This window comes from Aulonocara stuartgranti (genome assembly GCF_965226115.1).
Source record: "Aulonocara stuartgranti genome assembly, chromosome: 23".
In the NCBI taxonomy this organism is placed as follows: Eukaryota; Metazoa; Chordata; class Actinopteri; order Cichliformes; family Cichlidae; genus Aulonocara; species Aulonocara stuartgranti.
The window spans coordinates 47,935,090-47,960,003 of record NC_138958.1 but is presented as its reverse complement, the minus strand read 5'-3'; the positions used below and the strand labels follow the sequence as shown (position 1 = coordinate 47,960,003).

The following is a 24,914-nucleotide window of genomic DNA, read 5'->3' as shown; positions in this document are numbered from 1 at the left end:
GGAGACATTTAATCACCACCACTCTCAGGTCCTCAGAAATGACCTGATATTTTCTGTCAGCTTTGGTTTGCATGAATCTGGGTCTAACCTGAGCCTTGTAGCCCGGAAGATACCAGCAGATCTTTACAGCTGTTTCATAAATCGGTGTGTTGAACAACACCTGTCAAAGAAATAGCAATTTAGTCATTGTTACTTAAAATGATTCTCAGTTTGTCAACTTTTAAAACGACATCAAATTCTTCAAATTACTGAAATGCAGTAAAAGCAAAAGCGTCACATACCCTGATAGGCTTATAGACTCCTTGACTCTTTTCCATTTAAACGTGTTCAAATCAAAGTCAGGAAGAAAAACGTCAACTGCTCTCCAACGATGGCGTACGGGGGATCTGGACCTGAAAATGCTCTCAGCTCGGTGGTCTCGCACAGATGAGCTCTTTTGACAGTCTGATGTTTATTTATGAATGCAGAATTTCTTGAGCAGTCACCATGGAAACTTGATGCAGCTTCATGTTGTTAAATTAAAAGTAAACACTGTGTATTTTGCACTACACTCCACTAAACTTATCATATAAGTAAATAAAGTGTGGGTTAGGTCCCTCCTGTGGAAAGAGCCACACAAACCGATGGATCAGAAAAGACAAAGTCAGCTACAGCATGCCTTTTCATATTATGTGCCTGCTTATCTCCATTTCTTTACAGTAGATGGGAACTTTTGCAGTAAAGCAATGGCTTACAAACAGTGGACTGTGGACTAATGCAGACATCTGAAGCCTGACAGCAGCTGGTATATACACAGCTTTGGACAAACTGGCCCTTTAAACAGCCCAGAGGAAGAAGAGACCTCTGCGTTATCAGTGCAGCCTAAAGCACAATAATAATAATACTATTAATATGATTTTTAGAGCAATAATGCCCCCAAATACTGAAGTCATTAATTACACATCCGTCATGCTTCACAGGAGGTCAGGAGTGACCGATGAACGTGATGCTACATTAGAGTCTGTCCTATGAGTTCAGCAGGAGGAGGTGAACCCACAGCTGGGACCAGTTCTCTAGTGGGTCCAGTATCATACTTGTGTTCATCCTGGTCTGAACCTGGTCAGAAGAACTGACTTCACTTTTGAAAATTCAATACTTATAAAAGGTAACCCCAAACAGTCTACAACGGCTGTTTTCTGTCCACCGAAGCAAATTTGATTGACGAGGTTTTTGTACCTTCACTTCTCCAAAAAGCAAATAAAGAGATTAAACAAAGATTTACTGAACGACCGTCAGAATTCCCAGAGCTAACGTAGATCGCTTTATGCTCTTGAGTCAGGAGGGATAAGAAAAGTGACTGCAAACATTGTGGAACGATTCATAGCGTTTGATTGCTTGTGTGAATGTATTAAACAGGAAACCAGGAGCTGCAGAAACCCAGTAATGCTGAAGACGCATGCGTGTGCGTTTATTACAGGTTTTTCTGAATGCTTAAACCCTAACTGTGATTCTTACAGCACAATTCCTAAAACTATTGATACTTATAGCAAAACCACTCACTGAGTGTGCAAAACTAAAAGCACAAACACTGCTTTGCACTCAGTTTGCCATTTTGTAACACACACTTTGCAAACCTGTAGCTACAATCCACTGCACAGCACTCTTTTTGCAGAACTGTAAACACAACTCACTGCTTTGCACTCAATTTCCAAATGATCAACGCACTCCTAGCAAAACTATACACATTTATGGCCATTATTTACACTATTTTGTCAACTGTCTGGCACACTGCCACATGTGAAAGCTTTTTTAGATAATTAGTTCACTTTGCAATCAGCCTAAGCACTATGATACAGGTAAGCTCTGTGTGTGGAGTACAATGGAGGGAGCAGGAAGAGTGAGAGGAGGCCGAGGAAGAGGACGTGGAGGTGAAGAAGTAGGATGAAGAGGACGACAAGGACGAGGAGGGGGGAGAGGAAGATGAGGAGGGGGGAGAGGACGGGTAAGAAGAGTAAGAAATAGAATTGCTGATGACATCAGAGCTACAATAGTGGACCATGTCATCAACCGTGGAGTGACCCTGAGGGAAGCTGGCCAACGTTTTTTTGGTTTTTTCTCAAACTTAAGTAACTGAAACCTTTCATTGAACTACAGCAGAAACAGATTGGAAATGCCAAGTTATTCTAACACTAGTGGACTTGTTAAACAAAACATTTGTTTCACTTCTTTCTCAACATGCAGCACCATTAAGAACAGTGGACCAGCATAGTTGGTCTGCATGAGCACACTTACTGCAACAGTTGTACATGCTGAAACTGGTTGCTGGCAGCTGATGTGAAGAAATGTCTGGACACATCAAAAGTTTTCTTTTTCATTTTTTCCCTCCCTTGGATAACATACACATGGCAAATAAAAACATGTAACTAGGGTGACGTGAAGTGTGTATCATCAGGTTTAACTCAAATATAATGAGGCTGTCCATCTGTGAAGTAATCGTTCCTTCAAAAACCACTGTGACAACAGATTTTATTTCATTCATTTGATGGTTTTCTATTCTGTATACTGGAACTTTTTAATAGCCCCCCTGTCCACACATCCTTGACATGAGACTTTCTGCAGAGTTGCACATGATGAATGCACACAAAACTTAAAGTGTTGCTGTCATATTTTTTTGGATGTGGTTTGTTGTCATAATCAAGAACGTGTCTTATTTTTTATTTGTGTTGTTGCTGATCGGCCATTGGACTGCTGAGCCTGCAGTGAACAGCCAGTCACTGACTCTTGATGCTAGAGCAAGGACAACTGAGCTCTCTCTCTCTCTCTCTCTCTCTCTCTCTCTCTCTCTCTCTCTCTCTCTCTCTCTCTCTCTTTTAAATAAATAATACGTTCGAGCTGTTTATGTTTTTGACTTGTTGTGGACTCTGACTGGCAATGGGAGGGCTGGCGGACTCATATTATGGAGGTGGAGGGTAGACACATTTTGTGTGCAAGAGACCACATACTACAGTGGTGATTGACACAGACTTCAATGGACATTTAGGTGAAGGGAACAGAGGTTATGAGGTGTTGGGTAGGTGTGGTGTTTAGGAGAGAAATCTAGAAAGACAGATGTGGGGCAGATTTTCCAAGTGGAAATGGCCGTGGTGCACACATACTTCAAGAACAGGGAGGAACTTGTAGAAATATATGAAAGTGGAGGAAGCTGCACACAGGGCAACTAAATATTATGCAGAAGGTGAAATCAAAAAGACAGGAGACAAGGAGGTGTCAGGGAGAATGCAGCTATGCAGCATCAAATGGTAGTTTGAAGGATGAGTTTGGACATCAAGAAGAGGAAGTGAGTGAAGGCAGAGACATGCAGGAGTATAAACAGGCTCTGGGTAGTAGGGAAGACTTACCAGATGGCTGGGATAGTACAGCTTTATTGAGATAAACTGCCAAGAAGGGGTTTGACGTCTTCTCTGCACAGAAGAAAGGGAAAAAAGAAAAGTGATTTTGAAAGTATTTGAAGGAAGAGATTTACAAAGAAAAAGAAGTGTAGTTAGCGAAATGAAGAAAATAGACCAAGAAACTGGGAGGCTAGGCATGTAGCAGAAAGAGGTGACAAAGGAAAAGGCTCAGTGCCACGTATGTGAAGCTGGACCCCAAGGAAATGAGGGAATGACACTTGCTAGGCAGAGAGTGAGTTTGAATGGATGTTCAAACCCAAAAAAAAAAGATATATTCACATAACATAGATTGAAAGAAGCTGCAGGTGGCACAGCAGCTTTAATGTCTTCCAGACAGGAAGTTTTGGAAAGAAATATCATCATTTCCCAGATTTTACTATCTTAGTGTTCTGTAACAAAATCACTGTTGTGCGCATGGTGTTAGAGATGATGATGATTACAAACAAACTTAATGTGCTAGTCGTGCTTTTCTTGAGGGATTTGTCCTTCCACCAGTTTTCATGTCATTGGAATCATTTGTATTCACTGATTCTGGCACTTATTTCATCAAACCAAACTCCAAGTAAATACTTTCAGGTTTTTGGTTTTGTCAAACGAACTAATGTAAAGAATGCCTGGCTGTGCACTACACCACGCAGTGGGAATTTGTCTTCTCCAGTTAAATTCAGGATTAACTTGCTTTATAACACAGACCTCAAAAGTAACCGTTATAACCCCAAACACAAGAAAATGTGATCTACAGCACAGTGAGAACTGGCAACGCTTATCTGGAGGGGTCAGAGTGAATGAACTGGACACCTGTAGAAGCAGGATTTGATTTCCACTGATTTCCTTTCCGATCCGATACCAAGTAAAATTCAGGGTGGTATCGACGATACTGATCTGATACGATACTCTGAACAAAAACTTATTTTTTTACTCTATCTTTTATTTTATCTCAAATTATAGCGTCGTAATGATCACAGGACATCAGATTACTTGTTCTTATCACTTAATGATGCAGAATTATCATATAGAAATGAAAAACCTGAAGTTGTGGCTATTTGTTGCCTGCCTGCAGCATTAAAGGACTCCGTGAGAGACGTCTGTCTCGCCCTGGCAGCACCTCTCCCTCTCCTCCTCTTCAGTTCGCCTCAACATACGCTCGTCATATTCTGTGATATGATTCACTCTGAGGTGTTTGACCAGGTCAGCGGTGTTACCACAACACCTCACATTCTTGCCACATGTATGGCAAACCACGTCTCAGCTGTTCGTGGAGGTAAAATACGTCTGCACATGACTCTGTTTACGCTCAGCCATTGTTGTGAGTGTGCACGCCAAGGGGCCGGACACAATGACGGGTATCGGAGGAATCGATATTTCAGCATCGATCCGCACATCACTAGTTGAGATACGTTTTAAACTGGTCCAAAAAACAAATGCATATTTTCCCGAACCACTGTTCCTTGACTAAGGTGGATAACGTGATGAGGTCAAGGAAGGGTGTGACGGAGATTTGATTGAAAAACTTTGTCGTCCGTTAAAGTTTCACGTTGGCTTTTTCATCTTGAAAGCCCTCTCTGCTCGTGTCCAACCCGGGTGAACAATCACAGATGTGAGAAATGTAAACAAACCGTCCGCAGAACGCTGATCAGGTTATTTTAAGCGCAAGAAAACAAAAACGTTGCGCTCACCGTCGGCGTCACGGACGAGGCCTGGGGGTCCGGGCCCGTCCACAAAGGTCATTGTAACACAAATCATACGATTGCTAATGAAAATGCTATAAAGCTACATCGCAGATAAGTCTCTGGAGTAACAATCAAGGCCATGTTAGTTATTTGATGAATAGTATCTGTGCCACTCATGGCGCATGACTGAGGAGGACGTTGACCTCTGCAAGTCAGGAAAGTCTGCTACTCATTGTATAAATATGAGATTTTTTTTCAAAAACCAGCCAGCCATCATCTCGGGAGGCTGACTCCAAAGTACCATCTCACTTCAAACTTGCAAAACAAGTCGAGTCGATGCGAGCGCACTGCTTGTTTCTAGTTAGTCTTTAAGGATGACAGCATTAGTCTGCTCCTTTGTATGAAAGAAAGTGAGTCGAGTCCATGTGGTCTGGCACCCACCCACATTTCTCTGCTAGTGATCCATGAGGACTCCACCTTGTTGCCAGTTCTCTTGTGTGGAAGCTTCAGGAAATGACAGCTTCACTCTGACGTGTGTGAGCTGTGTGAGGTCTGTGGTTAGAAGTTTACAGTGTTTGCTCTTTGTGTCGTCTGTAATATGCTCTATGGCTTTAAAAAAATGGCCACATGTTTCTGTAGCTGAATTTGTCCATCTCTGACCTTCTGAGACTGTATTTTCAAATAGGGCCGTTCTGACTTTTCTTCACCTTGTACTTCATTCTGCAAATGTTTCATACTCTATTAGAGTTATTACATTATTCTGTTATGCTATAAAATCAACCCCCATATAAGATCGTACTTAAGAAATACATTTAAAAAACCTTCCTGTGCAAATAACCCAAGTTATCTAGAAGAAATAAAAACTGCACCGCAAACCAAACTCAGGTGTTCGACCTGTTGAGCTCGGGAAACTAACTGGTGTTTCATTTTAGTGAGTGCTTTGTTAGATTCCTTCATTTGAACCAAATGAAGTTGATTAAAGTTGATGCATTGATGTGTTTGAAGTGTTTTGTTAGTTGCGATGGATCTCCTGCTGTCTTTTTTCCTCATTATTAAAAGAGGATTTCTTTGAATTTCAAACATCCATTTCCTGTTTATCTGGTCCCGGGTCACAGGTGCAGCAGTCTAAGCAGAGAATCCCAGACCTCCCTAAACAACCACTTCCTCCAGCATATCCAGGACAATACTGAGGCATTCCCAGGCCTGCTGAGAGATATAACCTCTCTAGTGTGTCCTGGGTCTGCCCTGGAGACTCCTCCTCATGGGACAGGCCCCAAACACCTCACCCAGGATATTTTTAATGAAAACATCACAAATAAGTCGTCAGGTCTGATGGTCACATTTGTGAGATTCAACCACCATAAAGCAGAGATCACACAGGACACACTGTGTAACCCTCAGCTCAGGTGTGTTCAGGACATTTGCTTGGAAGAAGCCGTCTGTGGATAAATCCTGCTCTCCACCTCAGCTGTCAGGTTTATCCAGAGAACGGCCGTCCTGACTTCCAGCAGCCCCACAGTCCTCGTTTCTAATAAACTGGCATCACTGAAATGAACCGTCTGCCTCGCTGTTCAATAATCTGCTCTTTGCCAATTTCCCAGCAGAACCTTCCACTCATATCAGCATTTTTCTGTGATTCTCACATGAACTAAACATAAAAAGCTGAAGCCAACCTCAGAGTTCCCCGTAGTGAGGAAGAGTTTCCTCTGAGCCACAGCTGAGTTTGATGCGTCCACAAAGGAAGACTGACGGGAGGACAGACTCTGGGAGAAAGGCAGATATTAAAAGATATGAATACAAAGTACGCTGCAACAAACAGGACAGCAGATTATGAAGAGCGGTTAGACCTTCATGTGTCAGTCATTGAAATGTGATCAAAGTTACCTGTTTGACATCCTGATAGAAGAAAATCAGCTTCTTGGATCCGTTTGCAGCAAAGAATTCATGGATCAGACTGAACTGGAAGAATCAGACATTAATGACTCAAAGGTTCAACTCTGAGGAAGGATCACGTCTCTGAACTTACTCTGTCATCAGAGACGATGGCGTCTTCCACCGCCGCCTCCTCCAGGCTGCCGGCGTCGGCCAGCCTGCTCATCAGGTATTTATGTCGGGCATCCAGAGCTGCCCGCCGTTCCTCCTTCACGGCTCTCGCCTGTTTGGCTACTTCTCTCCTCGCCTCATTGGACAGCAGCATCGTCCTTTTACCAGACACCTGGAGAAACATCAGCTCAGTCTACAGACGCAGAGACCAGTGAGAGCTTGGCCCAAACATCTGCAGGTTTCTGAGGACCACGTTTGACCCTGACTGGAGGCATCGATTCTGAGTGTGACTGCCTAAACTGAGCTACTGTCCCCCCTCCACTGAGACGTTCTCCTGTGATGTGTCATGGGGGGAAGTGTTCCTCACGGTTGGACTCGTGAGAAGTTCAGTCAGTTTATTCAAACTTTAAAAAGACGCATTTTCAGTCTCTGGATTTCAGCAGAAACAAATGTGAACACAGCACTTTTTGATTGAGTATAAAAGGATGAAAGAGTCAGTGATTAGTAACATTGTTGCTGACTGATGCTGTTGTAGAGCTGTCTTTGGATCCTCACCTTCCTGGAAGCCTTCCCTGGATTGCTCATATATCATTAACTTGTTTGTGTTCAGTAGAATCAGGTGTTGTGGATGCAGGTCGTAGCTGTGTGAGGCCTGTACAGTCAGCGCTGTGTGAGCGCTGTGTAACGTTAGCTTAGACTTCTTTCTGTTGTTATCATCCTTCAGGTTAATGTTGTTTTCATTATGCATCACAGGAAGTGTGGGTGGCTGTTAGCCTCACAGCTCATGGAGAGTTGCTGCTGCTCTGCCTCCTTTTTGATGTTTCTGCTCTTTGTGGCTTTGTGTTACTTTGTGTCGTGTCTGAAACAAAGTGAGTCCATGTTACTAACTGTAGTCGGCTCTCTGTCTCGTGCACAGCTGACTGTTGTCTGAATGAAAGTATTTTTGTACTTTGTGTAATCTGTTGGGTCTTTGAGCCCTTTTTAAACAGCATATGAGCCATATGTATGTGTGTATATGAAAGGTTGTTTGTAATACATCAAATTGTTGCTTATTCTAGAGCTGCTGCTGTGCCTGATTGGTCTACTCGCTCGAAACTGAAGGTTGACTTGATTCTTTTGGTGTTTTACATTTTGTCAATAAACCAACTTCTTTATGATTTGAACGGCGTCTCTGACGTGTCACAGGCCTGTCAGCTTTCTTGGTGATTGGTATAGATTTGAGCTTCATGCTCTGGCTGTTGTTGGGTTTTCCTCTTTCATATTAAAGCTTTTGTCCTACATTTGGCTCTAAAGTCTAATTCTAATCCCAGCACTGTGTCTGGGTGTGTGATGCTTGTTTTCCTGCTCTTTCTCATGAAACAGTCACAACATTCTCAGTCCAACTTTCACTCTTTGCTGCGTTTGCTGCAGCTGCAGTGAACATGGTGCCGTTTGCCTTTAAGAAAGTTGTGCACAAAGGCTTTTTCTCTAGCAGACAGCTGTGTGGCTAAAAGTCAGATCATTTTTTACCACCTCAGTCACACTGGACTGAAACAAGAGTGAAACTAGGAAGAATCAGAGTTTGTCCAGTGACTGCACTGATTTTCTTCATATTCACAAACTGATTCTAAGTAGTTGCATCAGCTAATCACCCGGACACTGAGCGTCCAACACGCTCCCTGAAGGGAAACGATTACATCCTCCAAACAATCACAATCTGTCTCTGAACGACTGGAATTATTCTCTGATTTGTCAATAACTGGAATTTATCAATGCAGACACGTTGCCAACATGATGAAGTCAGTCTGAGTCGCATCTCTTTGGCTAACTTAACTCAAGTGGTTGCCGACTATTCTGGTTCTATTCCCATATAACAGCAGGGTTGCTGAGCACCTCTGTCACTCTGCACTTATGTTCCCAGTTCTCTTTTGTGGAGGAATTTTCCAGGAATTCCTGGGACCAGCTTTCCATGAGCGACCCAATCAGGAGCGACTGTCCTGGACCCATCTACCACAGTGAGAAGACTGATGGTCACAGGCCCACATGTAGCTTTAGATCACACGTGTGCACTTCCTGTGGTCACTGCTGTAACTCTAGACTCACCGAGGGGCCAGTGGTTGGTGAGGCAGCAGCAGCTGAAGTCATGTGACTAATGGCTCTCAGCTTCTGTCCTCCTATTCGCCGGTGTCCTTCACCTGTCACACCTGGTCAAGAAAGAGTGAGAATGTTCAGAGCTTTAATGGAAAAGAATATTATTACATATAAAAGGCCTCTAACAAGTATTGTAGTGTTAATCAGGATGAAGTCCATCATGAACACTTCAGAGTGCTTCAGACAGTCGGTGTTTCATCCACAGAGCCTCCAGTCTGCATATCAAAGCATCCTGAGGAATGACAGTGAAGCCCGAGTTCCCCTCATTACATTCATGTGTGTGACTGTGAGGAAAAGGTGATTGTATGAACGTGTGTGAGCGAGTGAATGAGGCTTGTATCAGAGTGGAGATAATGTCAGCGGCACAAGCTGGACGCTGCAGGTGTCACATGTGAATCTGTGCATCAGTGTCTGCACCTTTGTGGAGGTGAAGCTCAGGAGGTTTGGATTTGTTCAAAGCTCTGTCTGCTCCATCTTTCTTTCCCTCAGGCCTCTCCAGATCAGGAAGGAGGTCCTGTTCTCCTTCTCCCTCCTGGATTTCTGGATCCAGGGAAGGATCAAAGTCTCTCAGCCCAGCATCAGAGCTTCTGGCTGGGGGAGGACTGGAAGTTTCAGCTGGAGGCTGAGAGCCTGGATCTGCCATCTGAGTCACAATTCAAATATTCTCAGTAATCTCAAAAAGCAACAGAAAGGTGCCATTTTCATGAGCAGTGGGTTATCCAGCAGTTTGATTCATGTCAGCAGCATTTAGTTTGTAACTGCTGACTCACCTCTGGCTGTGTCCTGCTCTCAGGGTCACAGTGGACACTGTACCTTTGACCGAAGCTGCAAAGACAGTCAGCAGGGGTCTGGATGCATTCAGCACCACGTCCTTGTTGGGCAGACACCTTCAGTGACAGGACAGTTTATTATGCTGGTAACGTTAATAAGTCTGATCACCTGTAGAGCTCATTTAAACACATCAGCTGTAGAACATCATGTGTCATGGCGTGTCCAAACTCACAGGCTGCATCCTCCTGAGGACCCGGCCTTCAAGGTCTACGTGGGCCGGGTCCTCCAAAGGTCGGGTAGGCGGGAAGTGAGCGGCTGTGACGGTCTGGCCTTCAGATCCGCGTCACCGCTGTCTCGGTGGAGTTTAATAAACTCAGCCGTCTGCTCCTTGCTGTCTAAAATCTAACAGGACACTGGAGTAAACTCTCGACCGTCTCACACTTCTGTTTAATCACTTTTCTGTTTGACGTTTATTCAGCTGTGTGAAAACTGTAACTTCAGCCAAACCAAACAAACAACACTGAAAAAAGCCAAACGATAACATTTTTACGTGATCTAAGTGACTTATATATCATGTTTAAACCTGAACAGCCAAAGGCCGTGGGGGTCCAAAAACGATGTGCCGGGAGTCCGCTGTTCTCGCCGGCTCTAATGACCCTCGACCTCCCGGTTAGCTATCAAGATGGTGGGTAACAGACGTCTCCAAAAACGTCAGAGCACTTTTGCAAATATGTGATATCTTGACAAACCGAGCAGATATTTGAAGTTTACACTCCTACATTCTCAAACAGGAGCCCCAGCAGAGATGGATGGCTGGCGCGGCTCTCCGGAGCCCCCAGTCAGAGCAGATGCAGGGCCAGCAGGTGTGGAGACCCCTGGCTGAGGCAGCTGAAGCTGTGGGTGGCTGTCAGCCAGCTCAGGATGCCTTTTGGGCTGCAGCAGCATAAAATCCTCAGCAGGCTGGGTAAGCTTGCGTGAGCTCTCTGTGGAGGCTGTTGCAGCTGAGATGGCTCACCCGAGCGGTGCAAACTTAGTTACCTTCAAGGCTCCAGAGTCAGCTGAGGTCAGCAGCTCAGCCTCTGGGGAGGTTACAATCCCTGGAACAGCCAGGTCTCTACAACCAGAAACAGTCTTTGCATGTGCAGCTTCAGAACCAGACTTGAAGTTCCAGTTAGTGTCCGATGTCCCAGAAACACTCGGGTGCTCACTGAGCAATCTCTTGAGGCCAACACTCACAAAATCAAACCGTCTTTGAGCCTTTGTGGGAACATTTATCGTCTGTGCTGGAAAGGTGGAAACATCTGGGAGATGCAGCCTTAACACACTGGGCTTCACAAGTCCTTGGAGGCAGCTCACTAAACTCAGGGATGCAGACAAAATCAGCACTTGCAGGAACACAATGTGCCCTCTCACAATGAGCTTGGAAGCATAAACTGAGTTTTCCTCACTGACTGTTTTAGACAGGATTGTGGGAGCAACACAAAAAGCAGCTTCAGCTGGAAACACACAGTTTAGTGTCTTTGCTGCTCGCTTTAAGTCACAATAAACAGAAAACTCATTGTGTCTCATGTCAGAATCACTCATATACAGGACAGGAAGAGGCGGAGCTTATTTCCTGCAGGGAGAGGTTAGCAGTCTGTGTCTTTCTCATTTCTGACTCCTAAAGAGCTGAAAAACACAGGCTGTTATTGGCTGGCTGACACTGGGATTAATGTCCTTGAAGCCAGCAGTCTTTAATGTCCAGGTTCAGAACGGGCAGGTGAAAAACAGTCCTTTATGTCCTCTGATGTTCAATAAACTGTCCTGATTACTGAGGGAGCAGAGAAAGTGTCTCCATCACTCACCACAGCTGGATGCTCTGAAATCCTGGAATCCAGCTGTGGAGAGGAGCGCCGGCGGCGTGGACGCAGTTTAGTAATCAGGGAACGGGAGACAGGAGGGAAACACAGCTGGGACCAATTACACACACGAGACAGGAAACAGTAACACAGGACTGTCAAAGTAAAACAGGAAATATAACACAGAGTCCAAAGTAAGGAGACGTGGGACACAGTGAAGACACAGAAACAGAAACCAGAACTATAATCACAAAACAAACTCAGAAACATAAAGAGTGAATCAGCTGATTCAGTGTTTGTGACAAAAACATGGATCCTGGTTAATAACTTTTATTTGTTTGTTTCTGTATTATTTTGTGTATCGTTCTTATGAGCTGTTGTTTTGTCAGTGAAATATTATTTCATTGTTTTAAGCTTTTTGTTGACTTTGAAGTGCTTAAGTTGATATTTTTGAACATTTAATTTGTTCGATTATTGTCGAGTCGATAAAACTGTCAAACGCACAGCTGCTTCCAGCACGGCCGGAGGAGAGGTGGCCGAGCAGACGCACAACACACACAGCTCACAGGTTTGCATTTCTATATATTGCAGATGTTGCAGAAATTGAGAGTAAAGAACTCAGAGATCCAGCGCTGTCTCCTGCCCCTTATTTATACACCACAACACAACGACAGGCGTAACTCACACAAACGGGTAACATGAGGCTCAGATGCTTTGGACGTGTTCACATATACTGGACACAGAATGATGAAGATGGAGCTGCAGGAAGGAGGAAAAGAGGAAAAACACAGAAAAGATTCACAGATGTGGTGAAAAAGGACACGACAGCTTCTGTTTGTTAGTTTGGTTTTTCTTTATTTGGTAAAGATTCAGAAATAAAGAGAAGATCACATGTTTGAATATTATATTAACGTTCTGTAATTACAACAAGTTGTAAAATCTTTCCAGAGTGAGACAGAGACTGTGCAGAGACTGTAGAAGGACAGAGCAGCAGCAGAGCAGTCCAGATACACTGATGATCCTCTGTCAGATCCAGAGGGACACACAGGGCTGATGCTGGACTCTACATTGTGTCTGACAGTGGAGCTGTTCTCAGAGCAGTTCACTCTGCAGCACTGACAGTCATCTGCACTTCATTCCTCTGTCAGTCACTGCTGGATGAAGCTCTCCTCTCCACCTCCCAGTAACATGGCCCAGTCAGAGCGTCTCTACACACAAGCTGCTGCTGCTTCAACCTCTCTGGATCATCAGGACACAGCTGCTCCTCTCTCAGCACACACACCGTCCTGTTTACCATCATGGCCTCCACCTGCAGAGAGAAGGAGGAAGAGCAGAGGAGATAAACGAGTGTTTCCAGAGACTCTTCATCAGCTGTCAGTCAGTGATGCAGCACATCCAGTATAAAGAGCAGCAGGGACGTCAGTGCTGGGACTGTACTAGGACTCATTGTTGCTTCACTTTTTCTAATCTTTGGATTTTTATTGAAGTTGCTGAAAATGTTTTTCCCTCCTAGTTTGAGTTTGGACTTTCATTCATTAGAAGAACCTTGGTGTGTCCACTCTGAGCTCTGTAGGAACCCCAACAACAAGCCCAACAATCCAGATGGACGGTTCCAGCTGTTAACTGGAGGAATTCCATCCAAACATCTGCTCTCACTAAATTCTTCCTCACCTACAGACTGTGTTCTTCACTGCTTTAAACTTGGAAATCAATGCAGTCATTGGTCTGCGTGCTGCTTTGTTCAGAGAGCTGATTGGCTGTTGACAGTGTTTGATCAGAGCGTGTCAGCCGTTACTATGGTGACCATAAAGGTGAGAAACAGGAAGTGTTTGTGTCCAATCCTGAAGCCTGTCACCGTTCTCCTCTCACAGCTTCACTGAGAAGCTGCAGCTTTACAGGAAACACTGGATCTTTGTTTCATACTGACTGTGTTTAGTACAATACTGCTGACAGCACCACCCACTCACTCCATCACTCTACTGACCTCAGAGTCTCCAGTCTGTAGTCTGGACTCTGCTGAAGATCAGACAGCTGCTTCACATCTGGATCCTTCAGGTTGTTGAAGTACAGCTCCAGCTCTCTCAGATGGGAGGGGTTGGACTTCAGTGCTGCTGCCAGATAATCACAGCTGATCTCTGACAAACCACAGCCCCTCAATCTGTATAAAGAATGAAAGATGTAAGTTTATTAGACAAAGTGCTTGAAATCATTCAGTGTTTCATCATCTGTTCAGAGCTGAAGAAGGTTCAGAATGTAGAAGTTTAGAAAATGGAAACTCCAAACAGCTGAAGCCAACAGGAAGCAGCTTCAAACAGGAAACTGTGCAGAGTTTCAGACTATATGTCCTGATGCAGCCAGTTGGATTTTGGAGATTTGAATCTCTGTTCTGTGACTAAGTCCTTGAATCATTTCTTCCAGTTGGTCCAACAAGACAGACTAAGTATTGGACATGTGTTGTGGCTCCATCAGGGGAGCTTCTAAATGTGATGTGATGGCCCCTCTGGGTCTGTCAGGTCACAGCACTGAAGAGAGCTCAAACTGGGCACACAGCTGTTCCAGTCTGGACCAAAGACTCTATACTGGGACTGAGGGACTGCTTTGACTGCACCCACTGGGACTTTTGAAAGGCTCATGTTCTCACTTAGATCATCGATTTCTACTGACATTTCTTTCTGGGAAAAATGGGGATTACTTTGGAAACAGGAAGTATTTTCCCCAATAAGCAGCCCTGGATTAGTAAATCACTCCAACATGTTCTCAGGCAGAAGAAGCTGTCTTGTTATGAGGGAGAGAAGAAAAAGATTGAGGCACAGAAACCTGTTGAAAGAGAGATAAAGCAGCTAAAATCAGGTGTAAAAGTAAAGCAGAGGATGAGCTGAATAAAGGACACTCAAGGCTGGCTTGGAAAGGAATGAAGTCCATGGTGGGGATGCAGAACAAGGAGCAAAGATGAATGTGATGCTGAATCAGCAGAAGACTTGGACTCATTTGATTCCAGCTTTGATATCATTGATTTCAATGAAGAGCTTTGTGATTGTAGCAAAGGGCTGGTAGCTCTGAGAGTCCCACTGATGAGGTGTTTGTGTGGAAATCTCTTAGTGGGACCAAAGAGAGAAAAAGCCCTGGTCCTGATGCTGTGGGAGGGAAATGATTGAAGTGTGCTGTGAGGAACTGACTGGGAGATTTTCACACATTTTCCAGTCCTCCTTGGAACAACAGGAAGTTCCCAGCATATGGAAACAAAGGTTAAGTGTCCTATGGCACTCAGTGATGATGGTGCTGTGGCCCCACCACCTCCACCTCTTTGTAAAGGAACTAACTGTAATCTGAAGCTTCAAATGGAACTAAGACTTCCTCCACTAGGTGGCAGTGTCTGATGAGAAAGTGTTAGTGGAGCTGGCCTGGAGTCAGAAACAGGAAGATGCAGGATTTGGGCTGAAATGGGCAAAAGTGGTTAGCACTAGTGCCTTAGAGCAAGAAGGTTGTAGGTTGAAGCTTGTTGGTCAGCTGGGCCTTTCTGTGGAGGTTGGATGTTCTCCCACAGTCCAATGAAATGCTGCTTAGGTTCATTGGTGCTTCTACATTGGCTGTAGGTGTGGATGTGAGGGAGTGCTTCTCTGTCGCTCTCTGTTGGCCCTGTGATGGACTGCTCACCTGTGCAGGTGGACCACGCCTCTTGCCCTATGACAGCTAGGGCACAGGCTGCAGCCCTGTGAGCCTAAGCTGAATAAACAGTTAGCAAAAATGATTCATAGATGGCCTGAAATCCCCCAGTTAGCAGTTTGGTAGATAGCTATGACATGCTAATCCCATCCAGCAGCTGTATTCTACCTGTAAGCTGATCCCTGCTGAGCCAAAGCACTTTTTCATATACAAATTACAACCTTTAATAGAAACCTATTGGTCAGCATCTTATTAGCCTGCTGTTAGCTTCATTCCACAGAAAACTGAGAGAAACTAACAGAGTTGATAAAGAATAAAGAGAAATGTGCTGATTTAAAGCCTTTGAAGTGCTTCAGATGATCTCTGTCCACTTCTGTCCACTCATTCATTCATGTAAGCTTTCTAATGCAGCTTTGATCTTCACAGTCTGCTTGATGAAACTCATTCTAACCCTGAATGTCAGAGTGTTCCTCCTTCTCTTTCCCATCATTCATGCTGGCAGTGGAGGAGATTTGGATGTTGGACTGTGTTTTGGATGATGTGTGTATGTTTGTGTTGGACTGCTGTCTGTAAAGCAAACGCACATTTTGCTTTGGATTTCAGTGTCAGACAGACTTTAAGGTGCAATGAAGAGTTTGAGAGTTTCACAGTGAATTTTCCAGTGGAGGATTTTTCTTCTTCTTTGAAGGTTTGAAATGTGAACATTGTTCTGCTGCAGTCAATGGACTAAACCAGAGAAGAAGAAAACAGACTTTACCATGAAGATCCTCAGTGTGGATCAGTATAATATCAGCCTGATGTCTGCAGTTTAGTGTCAGCACAACTTTCACATCATATTCATCTCAGCACAACTAAAACATGCTGACTGACCTCAGACTTTCAAGTTTACATCCTGGACTCTCCAGGAAACCACACAGATGCTTCACTCCTGGATCCTGCAGGTTGTTGTTGTTCTTAGTCGAAGACCAGGAGTCATTACCCAGGTCCAGCTGTCTCAGATGGGAGGGGTTGGACTTCAGTGCTGCTGCCAGATAATCACAGCTGATCTCTGACAAACCACAGCTCTTCAATCTGTATAAAGAATGAAAGATGTAAGTTTATTAGACAAAGTGCTTGAAATCATTCAGTGTTTCATCATCTGTTCAGAGCTGAAGAAGGTTCAGAATGTAGAAGTTTAGAAAATGGAAACTCCAAACAGCTGAAGCCAACAGGAAGCAGCTTCAAACAAACACAACAAGAGAAAAAACTCTGAATGTTTCACATTAAAGTCGTACATTTCTCATAAAAACAGGACAAAGACTTGAAAAAGTCGTGTTTTTCCTTCCAGGAACCACATGGCTTCACTTTTAAAGGTGAAGTGTGACAGAAATGGACATATTTGAAGTCCAACACCTTTTTCCAGTCACATTATTAAAGCAGACAAACTACAAGCTCATTTTCATTCCAACAAGTCATCTTCTGACCTGGACTAACAACACTGGTCTCTATGTGCAGCTGGCTGTGAGACCAGTGCTCAGGGAGCGTCTACAAAGTGCAACACTGAAAGAACATCACACACTCATTTGCTTCCAGCACTTTCACACAAACATCTACTGTCATTATTGTCACCAAACTCTGTGGATCCTTTATTGCAAATTCAAATCAAATGGTCAGACAAAAGAGGGTTATGAGGAAATATGATGAAATGTTGTGTATTAGCAGCAAGTTATTGAATCTTTTTCCTCAGAAACCAAACAAAATGATTGACAAACATCTTTTTACAAACTCAGTGTTGGACTTGGATCAGCAGGATAAGCTGATGTTTAAAGGCATTTGAGTCTCGCTGTATGAGAGTCCAGTTCTTACTCAATATTTATGGATGATGTTCTTTCAGTGTTGCACTTTGTCGACGCTCCCTGAGCCTCACAGCCAGCTGCACATGGACCAGCTGACATTACCCAGCATTAGAGGCGGCTGTAAAAAATTCATGTTCCCATTTAAATGGTTTTAATTTGAATAAAACGATGTTGATTCATTCAATCCTGAATCGATGTTTAATATAAAAGTATTTTGCCAGAATCTCAGGTTAAAGCTCACAAACTATTTCAACAAGCAGCAAACAGCTAAAACAGTAAATGAGAGCAGCTAAACACACAAAGATGGAAACACAGAGCGTGGATCGTTCACTCGACGGCACGTACACGGACACGCCGTCGGGGCTGAAAGTGGACAGCTCACAGATCCTGAAGCTGCAGGTTTCATCTGTCTCCAACCAAAACTGAGTGAAGCAGCAGCAAAAGAAGATCCAAACTCTGCTTCACGTTTGATCAATATGCTCATGAATTCTCTCTGACTTTGGCTGTTCCTGCCTGCACAGCTCTCTCTCTCTCAGTGTACTCCAAGAACAGCTTCAAACATCTGTTTCTGCATCATTCACTGTTTATTAGCCACCAGTCTGCTGTTGTGTTCAGTGCTGTCGGCCTCTGACAGTAAAGCCTCATTTCTGCTGTTCCATGGAAACTTTTTAAAATGATGACAGATTACAAACTCTCAGCTGTGTCTGTAATCAAACCTCTGTAACTTTGCTTCACTTCAGCAGCATCAGCTCATGTTCACATGTTGCTTCATGGTTTGCTTCAGTTTTTGATCGACTGCAGAATATTTTGAAGGTTATCTGCTATAAAAAGCCAGAAGAGGAAAATCTGCTTCATGTGTTTCTGTTTGATCCTCAGTGACTTTGACACAAAGGCCTCTGCTGTGATGATCACACCTCTGATCAAGTCTCACAGTGTCACAACTGATAAATGATCAGAGTTAGAATATTTCTGACTGTCTGCTGTGTGCCGTGACCTTTGACCTGCTAAAGACAGTCAGCTGTGGATTATTCATTGTTGTGTCTGATACTTAGAACTGTGAGGAAGAAGCTACACAGTTAATCAGGGTCCCCTCTCTCTGAGTCAGGAAAGGTGGGCAGGCCGCGTGTGGGCCGCGGGCCATACGTTGAGTATCACTGTTTGAAATGTGAACATTGTTCTGCTGCAGTCAATGGACTAAACCAGAGAAGAAGAAAACAGACTTTACCATGAAGATCCTCAGTGTGGATCAGTATAATATCAGCCTGATGTCTGCAGTTTAGTGTCAGCACAACTTTCACATCATATTCATCTCAGCACAACTAAAACATGCTGACTGACCTCAGAGTTTCAAGTTTACATCCTGGACTCTCCAGGAAACCACACAGATGCTTCACTCCTGGATCCTGCAGCTTGTTGTTGATGCTCAGGTCCAGCTCTCTCAGATGGGAGGGGTTGGACTTCAGTGCTGCTGCCAGATAATCACAGCTGATCTCTGACAAACCACAGCTCTTCAATCTGTATAAAGAATGAAAGATGTAAGTTTATTAGACAAAGTGCTTGAAATCATTCAGTGTTTCATCATCTGTTCAGAGCTGAAGAAGGTTCAGAATGTAGAAGTTTAGAAAATGGAAACTCCAAACAGCTGAAGCCAACAGGAAGCAGCTTCAAACAAACACAACAAGAGAAAAAACTCTGAATGTTTCACATTAAAGTCGTACATTTCTCATAAAAACAGGACAAAGACTTGAAAAAGTCGTGTTTTTCCTTCCAGGAACCACATGGCTTCACTTTTAAAGGTGAAGTGTGACAGAAATGGACATATTTGAAGTCCAACACCTTTTTCCAGTCACATTATTAAAGCAGACAAACTACAAGCTCATTTTCATTCCAACAAGTCATCTTCTGACCTGGACTAACAACACTGGTCTCTATGTGCAGCTGGCTGTGAGACCAGTGCTCAGGGAGCGTCTACAAAGTGCAACACTGAAAGAACATCACACACTCATTTGCTTCCAGCACTTTCACACAAACATCTACTGTCATTATTGTCACCAAACTCTGTGGATCCTTTATTGCAAATTCAAATGGGATCAAATGGTCAGACAAAAGAGGGTTATGAGGAAATATGATGAAATGTTGTGTATTAGCAGCAAGTTATTGAATCTTTTTCCTCAGAAACCAAACAAAATGATTGACAAACATGTTTTTACAAACTCAGTGTTGGACTTGGATCAGCAGGATAAGCTGATGTTTAAAGGCATTTGAGTCTCGCTGTATGAGAGTCCAGTTATTACTCAATATTTATGGATGATGTTCTTTCAGTGTTGCACTTTGTTTGGCACAAAATGAAATTATTTGGCCTCTCAGATGCTTTTAGAGATTCCCAAATGACTGATGATGACATCTCTGGGGTCTGATTAATAGAAAAAAATCTCTTTGAGACCTTTTGTAACTGACAAACTCTTCATCTGCTAACAACACTGAGTTGAATCTCCATGGCTGATAGTTGGAGCAGGCATCAGGAATACACATTGAAAAAACAAGAGGAGAAATCACCAGAGTCTTATAATCACATTCTGTAACTAAAGGGAGACGTTTTTCTATACAAATATATGTTTCATGGACATTAGAAAAAAAAGAGTATTGATGTGAAGCAGGATTATGAAATCTCCATACATCAGCCAGCCCATAATTATCAAGAAAGCTCTGAATGACGCATGCTGACTTTGGACTAAGTGTACTTTTGTGTGAACTGTGGTCCATAGCAGATAATGAGCAGTTTAGGTCTCCCTCAAAGATGATATTGTGTGATGACATATTGGGGAGCCGCGCAAAGACATTAGTGAAAAATCTGTGATCGTCCCAATTAGAGGCGTAGATATTTGCTAAGATCAAAGGAAAACCATAAACTATATTTTCTGCACTTAAAATCCTGTAATTTTCTCATAAATCGACAGTGCGCCTTATGGATGAATTCTGGTTGTGCCTACTGACCTCGAACCGATTTTATGTGCTACACGGCGCTCAGAAACCTTTCAAAAGATGTTTTGGTACGACTTTGCTCAGCTACGAGGCTGCACCGCTTGATGGATTGTTGGAGCATTACAGCTACGAGGAGCCTCGCGGAGTGATACGTACTCTGCTTCAACGTAATATTACTGTATTGAGTGTGTATAAGGACCATAAATGGCACCTGTAAGAGACACGGTTACAAAGAGGATTTCAAACTCCAGGCTGTCAGTCACGCAGTAGAACCTGGGAACAGAGCAGCTGCTTGTTATTATGCTCAGCGTCTGTTTACATTTTGACTGCACGATTGTGAGCTTTTTGTTATGCACAAAAACAACATTGTTTTCTTTTATTTATGGAGCATTATTATTTAATAAATGCTGATCATTTATTCCTGAGTAATTGTTTCATGTACATCTACGCTGTATGTTAATAAATGTGCCTGTGTGAGATTTGGGACACAGCTTTGACTAAGAACTCTCTTTTTGTTCGAACTTTCTGGCTTTAAAAATATCGAGATATATATCGTATATCGCCATCCAGCTAAAGAATATCGAGATATGAACTTTGGGTCATATCGCCCAGTCGTAATATTGCAATAGGTTGTCCGTTAAACTCAAGCGGGGCTTGGGCCCTGGCACGGCGTAGCCACACAATCCTGGTAGTAGTGACGCTCGGCTATGACGGCGTGCGGGTTACCAGCTGGCTTTCTCAGGATAGGGCTCCTGTGTGAGCGGTCGACAATAACGTCTTTATCCATACCCAGCACTTCACGTAGTAGCACGGATACGGCCGTGGAGGAGCTCGAGTCCAGGCCCTCTGGGATCCCTATGATGTGGATGTTAGCTCTTCGCTTCCTGCCTTCATCACATTTATCCTTCAGGTCAGACAGCTCCTCCTTCATACTCTCTACTGTAGACTGCAGGGTGGTCACCTCATCGCTCCACATTGACAGCCCATCCTCAGCTTCTTTCACTGTAACCTTTACTCCATCAACTTCGCCGCACGTCGCCGCCATGCTGTTAGCGATCTCATTTCTCAGTCCTTGCACGTCAGCCCTTATATTGTCAAAATCTTCTTTCAATGCATTTCTGAGTTCTTCTTTTAACAGCGTACTAATGTCCTCTTTAATGGATTGAAGAAGCTCCAGTTTTAGAGCAGTAGGATCCACATCACGCGCGTCTGTTGAGTCTGCTCTTCAGCGGCCGTAGAGCTGGACGCTGCCCTTTGGCCATCATCGATACTCTCGCCCGAGATCGCACCGGGGCTAAAATATTCACCTGCTCAGCTGTTTTTGATCAGTTTGAGCCTGTGTGGTTTGATCAGGTGGAGGAACGATGTGATGCTGTAAAGACATCATCTTGTCCAAATGATGTTGTTCCAACACGTGTTTAAAAAGATTTTAAAGGTTGTCGGTTCCGACATCTTAGCGATTTTTAACAGCAGTCTTAGTTCAGGTGTTGTACAGCCTGTTTTAAACATGCTGTTGTACAGCCTGTACTAAAAACCTGATCTGGATCCTCTGTGCGCTCAAACTTCAGGCCTATTTCAAAGCTTCCCTTCCTGTCGAAGATTTTGTAAAAGATTATATTTGTTCAGCTGCAATCTGTTGTAAAGGTTTCAGTCTGGTTTTAAAGCTCTTCACAGCACTGAAACTGCACTTTGGAAAGTTCTTAATGATCTTTTATCAGCCACTGATCAGGAGACTCCGCTGTGCTTTTGGATCTGACCGCTGCCTTGACCACAGCATCTTGACCTCACCATTGGAGCATGGCGGCATCAAGGGCGCTCTATTAGACTGGTTCAGCTCTTTTATTAAATCGCATTATTACATTTGGGGCTTATATTTGACGGCAATTTGAAAAACAGCTGAGCTCAGTTGTACAGCGGTCTTTCTTCAAACTGAGGCTTTTATCTAAGGTGAGATCATTTCTATCTTTTAAGAACCTTGAACGGGCGATCCACGTTTTCATGACGTCCCAGCTGGATTATTGTAACTCCTTATATGTTGGAGTTAGTGGGACCTGCCTGGCAAGACTGCAGCTGGTCCAGAAAGCTGCAGCTCGTCTTCTGACACAAGCTCAAAGACATTTATCGTCCCAACAACCACATATACGCTGGTCCCTCGCTGTAACACAGTTCACCTTTGGCGGCCTCGCTGTTTCGCTGATCTTTTTTGTGCAATTTTGCATGTTTTTGTTTTGTACAGCGCGTTGTGTTCTGCGTCCTGATTGGCTGTAGACCATTGTCAGCCAATCTCGTGCCGTGTCTCCTGTACAGTACAGAATGTGTTCAAATTTACAGCAGTGTGACTCTGCAGTGCTGCACTGTATGTTTGTACGTTTTGTCCCCAACAAACAACAATGATGACGAGACGTTTTGCACCTGTGGTAGCAGCCAAAGGCAGAGGAAGATGCTGACCATCATAGTTTCAACAAGGAGGCAAAAAGGTTGTAACTGTCCACAACAAGAACATCGTAAGGATGGAGTCAGCTTTGGCTTTGTGGCTCAGTGACCGCAGGAAAAAGAACATCGTGCTGGACACCAACATTATCTGCAGAAAAACTCAAAAGCTTTATGAAACTTTACCTGACAGCGAGGAGCCCAGGCCATGGACGAGTGCTCCTCACACAGAAGCTCATTTAATGCCAGCAAAGGCTGATTTGACACGTTTCAGAAACACTTTGCTTTCATTCTTTAATAATGAACTTATTTTTCTATGAAGGTTTGAACTTTGTTTAAACAAGAGAGAAAAGTGTGAAAATGTTCATGCCTGTCTGAGAAAAGTGTAGAAAGTGTGCAGTGAGGGTTTAACTGCCTTAAAACTTCTATAATACTTGTAAAACATAAAGCTGCTACTTCATTCTGAGACTTATTTTTAGAACGTAACTCGATAAACGAGCGACCGCAGTACTGTATTGTGTTTATTTTGAAAACTCTCAACAGGATCTTCAGATTTATTTTGAAAGCTTTATCTGGAAAACACAAACACATAAGCAGGAAACAAAGAGCGTGATATGAAACGATAGACGTTTTCATATGGTCATCATATATACATCGTTCTATCGAACAGCCCCAGCTCCTGCTGTCAGTCTCTGTAAATCTGCTCTGAAAACACATTTGTATTCACTGGCTTTTAATACAGCATGAGAGTTATTTGATATTTGATGTGTGATATTAATATTAGGAGTTATTTTAATAGTTATTTTGGATTCTTGTACAGCACTGTGGTCAACGCTGCTGCTGTAATTAATGTGCTATAAACACATAAACAATCTGCAGTTAAACATCCAAAACTAAAGATGTGATCGCTGCCTTTAGAAAATGTGCTGATGCACAAGATATCAGCTCCATTAAGGTGGAATGTGGCCGTGTTAGAAACATGTTGGAAGAAGTTTGAAGCTGAAACTGTGAAGCTGAGAGTGAAAGAGCTCCAGCGTCTGTCACAGGAAACTTTCTTATTTCCACACTGATGAAAGCATCAAGCTTTGATTTCCTGCTGCTTTTATTGAGTCACACTGTGAAACTGAGCCACAGCTGAACCAGCATCCCTGTACAGCAGACACTTACAGCGCTTGGCTGCTTCCATTGAACCCTCTGCACAGAGCTTCAGTTTCCTCTTCTGGTCCCAAAGTGCAGAACAACAAGGTTTCAAACAGCTTCGTTCCAGCAGCATCAGCCACAGACATGCAGAGAGAATCCTTTGGTTGTGTTGTGTGTTTGCATATCTGCTGTGTTGCTTTGTGAGGATGGATCATCTCCTGCAGCTCCAGATAAACAAGCTGCACCTGAACCTGGTAGCTTCACTTAGAAGACACTTGTGACGGGAACGTGTGAGAAGATTTGTGCAGACAAGTTTGGATTTAGAGTGTGGGACGAGCTCTCCACAGTCTTTGTGGAGATCCACATTCTGCATACTGCCTGTGAGAAGCTGCAGACATTTGTCCTCCAAATCCACTGAGCAGCTGCTCGTGGTGGTATTAGCTTCATGTGTGCGTGTTAGCATGAAGCCTCAGTCACACTCTGCTGTGGACACGGTCACGGACAGCTGGACGCCTGATGGACGAGTCGTCCTTCCTGTTAAACTTCTTTGAGCATGAGAAGAGCATGAGAAGCTCAGTGGACACTGTTCAGGGTTTTAACTCTCGCTTTCACTTCAGCTTCACCAACAACAGCACAAGCAGAGCAGCCCACTGCCTGCATGGCTGGGACAGCGCCCCCTGGTGACTGTAAACCACTACAACATGTAGACGGCCGTCTGCAGGCTGGATGTAGCACCACCGCAGAGACGTGCTGCAGCTCTGTTTAGTTACCCAGCTGACAGCAGAGGCTGTAGTTTACTGTTACCAACATGGAAAACTGAAGCTTCACCAGCTGGAGCTACAGAGCTGGAGAACAAAGGAGACTGAGAGGCCAGAATGATGTGGGAGGAAACATCAAGAGCCTGTTTGAAAGGAGACACATGTGGATGCTGTGCCAGTCTGTGGTCTGTCAGAAGTCAGCTGAGTCACACTGCAAGAAGCTGCA

The 24,914-nt window shown here is 43.8% G+C and overlaps 1 protein-coding gene across 1 annotated transcript in view; it reads right to left on the bottom strand.

The window, feature by feature from the left end:
• The window catches only part of LOC309701484 (NACHT, LRR and PYD domains-containing protein 12-like), a 1,104,110-nt gene that overhangs the window by 148,108 nt on the left and 931,088 nt on the right, over nucleotides 1-24,914 (bottom strand). Inside the window, exon 15 of the mRNA XM_082525720.1 lies at nucleotides 18,717-18,893. Coding sequence (XP_082381846.1) covers nucleotides 18,717-18,893 — 177 coding nt within the window. The remainder of the gene's footprint in view (nucleotides 1-18,716; nucleotides 18,894-24,914) is intronic.